Here is a 7,533-nt window from a genome sequence, read left to right as displayed (position 1 = left end):
TATGTGTTGCATTTATTTTATTTGAAAAGTACAAAGAAGCTATCAGGGCACAAGAATCTAGCTGTCAGATTTAATCTGTGTCCATAAGTTCATTGTTGACATCACAAATAGACAAACTTGGAGGGGTTTAGGAGCTCGCTTTTCCTCACGGACCCATCTTTTTTCCAAAATGTATTTTATCCAGTCATTCATTCATGTTTTCAAAGGAAACCCCCCCCCCAAATATCTCCAAACACAAAGGAGTCTGCACCTTGCTTTGAAGAAAAATCACTTCTACTAGACAAGAGCAATTTTCCTTTCTTGATTGGGAAAATAAAAATGTTAGGAGGAGGGTACAGCACGGTCCCCTATGCCAAAGATTGGATTTTGGCTAGCATATGTGCTTTGTTACTAGCTGATGCCATGCAGTTTGTCATCCTTGCTGGACCTATGTTACCTGTTGTCTGTAGTATCAGGAGGTAAAAGCACACATAGCTTCTGATAGATTAACTAAAAGATTCCAGTGAAGTGAAGGAAAAAGTGGAGAGTGGGAAAAGGAGAGATCTCCGTCTTGTAGTCCTTGGATGTGCAGCCTGTCCTTCAAAAGAAAGTGGGGTCACTGCAGTCTGTGTTGGGAAGGGGAGGGATATTGGCAAGAAGCGCAAGAATATTAATCCCCCAAGGCCCGTTCTCTACACACATCAGTAGAAGCTAAGAAACAAGGTAGTTTCAAGACAGCAGTATCTCAGGTAAGCGTTAACTGGATTGTAGCATCTTGAACATGCTAGGGATTTGGGTGTAGAATTAAAGGATTGTGCTCTTAAAATCCTTAAAGAAGTTCAAATGCACATGGACTATATCATATGCTGTTGGTGAGAAGAGGTCTTAAGGCTGTAAAGATCTCAATGGCAACCTTAAAGGTTTCATGCATCTCTAAGTTTTGAATCATTTGTAGTTTGAAAAAGGGATCCTAGTGCTATATTCTTTCAGAAATGCAAACTTAAGCAGGAGATGAGAGAATACAGCAGTAATCTTATAAACATATTTGGCTCAAGCAGCATAAAATATGGATGATTGTAAGTCCCCACTCAGAGGGTCTTTGTTAATAAGAGTAAAGTGAATCATTTTACCTGGAGTTTTTTTTAGCAGTCTTCAAGCAGATCTAGGTGCCACTGTGAGCTGGCAGAATCATTTTTTTTTTGTTTTGTCTGTGGGGCCCTCCAGCTTAAGACTCCTACTATTCTCCCTCCCTGCATTTTTTTTACAATATTCTGCCTGTTTAAGAGTTCTGTTGATAGCTCACAGATTTTCATAGCTTGTTTGTGTTAAAAGCATTTCAGAGCTTGAAAACAACTGATAAGGTCTGAATTTTCTTTATTCTACTAATTATACTGTAGTATATTTTATTAATAATACAGTATAAGTAGTTATTCGCAACTCCTTTTTCCAAAGTACATATTGAGTCCCACTGATTTTAACTTGATGAGGGATAATTTCAGTAGTGGAAAAAATGTTTAATTTATCCAAAATGAAAGGTACTCTGGTTGTAATGGTTTCGGAATGGGCAGAAATACCTTGTGTAGACACGACTATCCTTGGAAAGGAGGACCTCCTTGTGTGGCAGCTGATTTGTGCCATCCAACTGCTGTGCTGGCTGAGATCCTCCAAGAAGAGGAGGAGTTGAGGTTAATGGGAGAGGTCCAATCTTTGACGCATCTTGAAAAGCAGAGACATCACCTTGCCAACAAAAGTCCGCATAGTCAAAGCTATGGTTTTTCCTGTCGTGATGTATGGAAGTGAGAGCTGGACCATAAAGAAAGCAGACCACCGAAGAATTGATGCCTTTGAATTGTGGTGCTGGAGGAGGCTCTTGAGAATCCCCTGGACTGCAAGGAGAACAAACCTATCAGTTCTAAAGGAAATCAACCCTGAGTGCTCACTGGAAGGACAGATCCTGAAGCTGAGGCTCCAGTACTTTGGCCATCTAATGAGAAGAAAAGACTCCCTGGAAAAGACCCTGATGTTGGGAAAGTGTGATGGCAAGAGGAAAAGGGGACGACCGAGGATGAGATGGCTGGACAGTGTCTGCGAAGCAACCAACATGAACCTGACACAACTCCGGGAGGCAGTAGAAGACAGGAGGGCCTGGCGTGCTCTGGTCCATGGGGTCACGAAGAGTCGGACACGACTAAACGACTAAACACACACACACCAATCTTTGACAGCAGCTATGTTAGCAGAAAGTTGGGCCCAAGTCAGGGTAAAGGTCAAGGTCAAGGTTCCCCTTGACAGTTGTGGGTTTTTCGGGCTCTTTGGCCGTGTTCTGAAGGTTGTTCTTCCTGATGTTTCGCCAATCTCTGTGACCGGCATTTTCAGAGGACTGGAGTAGGAACTCTGTCCATGCTCTGTTGCTGTTTGTTGGATAGTTATCCAACATACAGCAACCAGTTACAACCATCAGATCCCGGCCGTGAAAGCCTTCGAGAATATGTTCCCCTTGACAATTTGTCCAGTCCGGTCGACTCTGGGCGGCAGTGCTCATCTCAGTTTCCAACCCATAGAGCAGGGGTCAGGGAACTTTTTTACCTTTTACCCCCCAAAATATTTATTTACGTTGACATAACCCACCCCCCGGCTCTTGCCGTCCACGGCCAACCCCTGCCCCTCCTGCGCTCACCTGGGACCTGTGGCCACTGCCCAGGCAGCCAGTCTGGAGCTGCCACACTGCTGGGAAAACAAGTCTTTGGAGAGGGGAGGCGGGCGCCGCAGGGCTGGCAGGTCCACCGGCCATGAGCTCAGGGGAGGCGGGGTGGGAAGGGGGCCTCCTTGCCAGTGCACCAGGCAGGTGGGCGCAGGCAGGAAGGAGAGCCCCGGCCAGGGCTACGCTGGGCAGAAAGTCCAGCTGGCCTGGTACACCATCCTCACCCCCACTTTGGAGGCGAGGAGGACAGGTGGGTGCCCTGTGCAGTTCCTCACCAGGACTCGCTCTCCCCGCGACGGAACGCCCGCCTACACACAGCATTGTCGGAAATAAAATGCCTGGGGGTAAAATGCCTGTAGCGACTATCCCCATTACCCCCAGGATTTTCATTTTTACCCCATTTGGGGTAATTTACCCCTGTTCCCTGACCACTGCCATAGAGCTAGCGTTTTGTCCAAAGACAATCTTCAGTGGTCACGTGGCCAGCGCGACTAGAGACCGAACTCCGTTACCTTCCCACAGTGGGGGTCCCTATTTATCTACTGGCACGTTTGCATTTTGCATGCTTTTGAACTGCTAGGTTGGCAGGAGCTAGGACAAGCCACTCCATTGCGTGGATTCGATCTTGCGACTGCTGGTCTTCTGACCTTGCAGCACAGAGGCTTCTGTGGTTTAACCCGCAGCGCCAACCACATCCCCCGAGTCAGGGTTGTTGTTTAGTTGTGTCCGGCTCTTCGTGACGAGTCAGGGTAGTTCTAAATAATTTCCCCCATCTGTAGGCCAGGGAGCGCTTGGGATCACAAGAGATAAATTGAAGGTATCAATTGTCCTTTATTCAAGCTGCCATGTGTCTGTTTGGCTGGCTGAATGTTATGTTTCATATTACCCAAGCTCTCAGTTTCTTCCCAGAAGGGAAGGTCATCTTTGGTTTTACAGGCTAGTGACTTATATTTAATAATAATAATAATAATAATATAATTTATTGTCATTGTAAGACTTTTAAAGTAACTTAACTGCAATGCTTAAAAAATAAAGAACTACCATTTAAAAAATAACCAATGGCAACTATTTGAGGGAGGGCCAGAACTTATAACCGTGACTATTGTGATATGAGAGCAGGGAGATCACTGTCGTGCCATAGGAAACCTTTTCTTGAGCAGCCGCCCATGAAACTTTCGCTAATAGCAAGGCTCCGCAGGCGACGCCTCCAGATCCCCACCATTTCAAGGCAATTTCTGTTTGAAACGAGTCGCACGCCCACTTTGCTCCCCTCTTGACCAATCAAAGGACGGGAGTGCTTTCCTCCTGACAAACCAATAGAATTCTCCTGTGTTGCCTTCTTGGCTCCGCCTTTTTCTGAAAACGAAATCTAGAGCGGGTTTGCTGAGCGCCAGGTAAGTAAGGAAAGAGAGGGGGCGCGCGTGCGCACGCATCTATTTGAGGGGGCCGAACCCCGAGTGGGGGGGCATGTTTCCTCTCCTTCCTCCATAAAAGAGTTCGTCGCTGCGGGGAGGGTGCCGAGAGTTTTTTCGAATGGTGCCTCGCGACCTGGCGCGCGCTTCCTGAGGCGGCCGCCCCGCCCCGCCCCGCCCGCCAAGCGGTTCTTTCGCCTCGGCTCGGCGAGGAGTGGTGTGTGCCTGGTTTGTGTGTATGTGTCTTCTAATGGCAGGAAAGAGGGGAAGCGACCGTTTTAACTGGGGGCGGGCCGGTCCGTTCCCCTCCGCCGCCGCGTGGTGGTTTTTTAAGGGAGCAGGTTTTCGGAACGAGGGAGGCTTCCTTGGGGTGTTTTTTAGGGGACGGGAAGAGAAGAGCGGGACTCGCCTTCAGAGTCTTCCCTTCCCTCCCGAGGCTGTGGTGGAGCGACAGCTTTCCCTCCTGCAGCGGTCGTTGTCGTTAGGGTGAAATTGGGTTCCTTCTTTGCGTGTCCGGCCCAGATACTGATATGTGGGGACGAGGGTGAGATAAGAGTTCATCCCCTGCCCGGCCTCGTCTTGCGAGTAGTAGTCGAGGTTTAATAGTCGTGTGTACTTCCGTTACGAAATTAATAGGGTTCTCCCCCCCCCCGGAGAGAATGATAACATGCATAAAGTAGATCTAGAACTCTGATTCATAACTAACTTTGAAGGCCTGAGTTTAGTGTTGGATTCAGTAAGGACAGTGTTTCTAACTCTGTGCAGAGCGCTGCTCCTTTGTATACCACAGCCCATCTCTGCACACTTGGGGTTGGAAGCCTGACCCTTTTAAAGTAGGAAGCTACTTTTGCTTTTTGAACAGAGAGTTAATACAGGTAGACGAGTGAGCTGAGGCACCAGTAATGTATGATCTCATTGTCTATTTAAGTGTTCCAGTAAAAAAAGAGCTTTTAAAAATGGTTGGTCCTAGGCTAGTAGAAATGATAATTGCTGTTTGGTTACAAAGTAAAATGGGCCATTGCTTCTGTATTCCTTGAAGAGCTTAAATTGTATTTTTTCTTGTTGTGAACATATATCATAATTACCCAAACCTTTGTCATCATTCAGTTTTTTTCTATTTTCAAGAAGCTGGCTCTTATTGCTTGTTTTCTTTATAGTTACGGTAAGTCAAGATTTTGTTCTGATGACCCTTAATGGGTATGCTAAGTCCTTTATCTTTTCAGCTCCCTTCAGATACTTAGCCTTCTAGAAACAGAGGAATAAATCCATGTCCGTCAGCCTTAAAGCTAAATATAGAGCCAGCATTATTGTGTACTTAATTTGTGTGAGCCATTTTCCTTAAAAGAGTATATACTGTAAAAGAATGACAGACCACAAATTTCAGTTGTCATTGCTACCAGATAACTGTTTTTTTGGTTGCTCTAATTTTGGACCACCTTGTCACTCTGCTTTCTAACAGTGGAATATGTTCCTGATCCTCATAAGGAACATGTGTTCCTTTTGTTTCTGGAATCCCTGTTGTGTCTGTCTTTACAGAAGAAGCAGAAGCACTGTGTTGGTAATGGTAATATCAGACAGTGACACCCCAGTTTTGCTGTAAATTGTTTAACCCCTCTAATACTTGTGAAGCTGTGTGAAAGGCAAAACAGGCTTTGCAGTACACATAGCATTTGAGAATAAAAATATAATGTACAGTATTAGGTAAATGATAACATGGTATTGTTAAAATGATACTGAGTATTTTGTGCCTAACATTTCATTAAAATTTCAAGACAGTTATGAGAAAGAAGTATTATGGAAGACTTAAGATGTATTGTGGATGAGACGTTTCCAAGTGTTGCGGACCACTCACTAGCTAGCCATGCCACTGAGATTCTGGACAATATCACAATTTCATCAAATCTTGGACTACCAGTTGCTGCTTCTACTGAAATCAGACAGAAGACTCATTCTCATGACAGGCAAGTCATGGATTAGGTTGCAACTGTGATAGTGTATAAAGATTATTGAGAAGGGTGACTGAAAAATTGGTCATGACTGTTAATTTCTAAATCTGAAATTGTTTCCAGGCCTGGCTTTCCACTTTACAAATCAGTCTGTGATTAATGGAACAATCCAAATTTAGATGTGTGTTAGAACTTTACAATTTAAAGGAAAAATATGCATTTATTATGGAATAACAGGTAATTGCTTGTGATCATTTTGCAAATGAGAAGGAGTGGTCCAAGCCCAAATGTAGAACATTGCCTAACACTGTAGCATCTCGTAACTGACCAGATAGGCGGGATATAAAATAAATAAATAAATAAACTTTAGAGAAGCTGGAAAAGTTTTTTTCCTTTTGTCTCATGAAGTTTTCTATTTTATATGCCAAATAAGAGGTTTTAATAACTATTACTAGAGCTCCCTAACTGAATGCAGGTGATCAACTAACCCTATGGTTAATGAGAAGAACATTGTTTGTTAAATGTTTGATACACAGCCAACAGTGAAAATGACCAAGGATAGCTTCACATATTTTATGGTTTCTGTCATTCCTCCTTTTGTTACTGACCTGTACTATTTTTAGCAAAAAAATCTAACCCTCGATGTATTACTGTGGTGTTGTCTGTCTACTTGTCAGTTCGTTGTAAGGGGGGATAGTATATTCTTACAGTGTTAAAATCTGATTCTTTCTGATAGTAGTGCTTTTCAAAGATGTCATTAAAATGTCCTGTCTTCTCTTTTTGGTCACACTCTTATGGAGGTGGGAGCATGGCTCACCAAAAAATGTTGTAATATGGTATGCTCTTTGTTTACTGTTTGAAAGATCTAGCTATGTTGTTCTCCTGTAGAAAGCATTCCATTCCTTCTTTGTTTTCCCTTTTCCTTCAAATCCATGGATCACCATTCTGTGCCCACTGATCATGTTTGAGCATCATTAGCCTATGTGGGGGTAGTTCCCCCACTGTAGATTTTTTTTCTTTTAAAAACTGCATTTGTGAAAAATCTCTGCATGTTTTGATGTCCACCAACTTATCAGTACCTTCCTCTTGTGCATGGGCAATGCTATTTTGGCTAGATAAAGATCTGCACTCAGAAGATAAATTTGGTGCTAGTGTTCAGCAGAGATCTGCAAAGTACAGCTCTCCAGATATTGTTGGGCTGGAGTTTCTATCAGCCTTTGCCACCATAACCAATGTTTAGAGATGCTAGGAGTTGTATTCGTAGAACATCTGGAGCCTATGCTTTCCCTACTCATGATACAGAGGATTTCTAGGTTTCTGGAAAAAGTGTGTTATAAATTTCCAGTGAAGCAGTATATCCTGTCTGATCATCCAGTAGTTTATAGGTGTTTATATCAGTGTATCCTTGACAATCATGCTACAAAAAACTCATAAGAACTGCAAATGTGTAAATCTTTCTAAGGTATCAGCTCTTGGAAAGGAAATCATATTGGCT

The 7,533-nt window shown here is 43.8% G+C and overlaps 1 protein-coding gene across 7 annotated transcripts in view; it reads left to right on the top strand.

Annotated features, from left to right (window-relative positions):
• Window positions 1–3,953: 3,953 nt before the first annotated feature.
• Window positions 3,954–7,533, top strand: part of CEP192 (centrosomal protein 192) — a 99,348-nt gene continuing 95,768 nt past the window's right edge. For 2 of the 7 annotated variants that reach the window (XR_013544153.1, XM_072998778.2), the window contains exons 1-2: window positions 3,954–4,074; window positions 5,865–6,053. Coding sequence is in view for 6 of the 7 variants with exons in the window: in XM_072998778.2 (XP_072854879.2) it covers window positions 5,887–6,053 (167 nt within the window). In the remaining variant the exon portion in view is untranslated. Of the gene's footprint in view, window positions 4,075–4,180; window positions 4,329–4,387; window positions 5,255–5,864; window positions 6,054–7,533 lie in introns of those variants that run through there. The other 5 variants (XM_072998781.2, XM_072998777.2, XM_072998775.2 and 2 more) reach the window with 5 other exon arrangements.

This window comes from Pogona vitticeps, chromosome 4 (genome assembly GCF_051106095.1).
Source record: "Pogona vitticeps strain Pit_001003342236 chromosome 4, PviZW2.1, whole genome shotgun sequence".
Taxonomy (NCBI): Eukaryota; Metazoa; Chordata; class Lepidosauria; order Squamata; family Agamidae; genus Pogona; species Pogona vitticeps.
The sequence above is the reverse complement of the archived record's forward strand: the minus strand, read 5'-3'. Positions and strand labels throughout refer to the sequence as shown.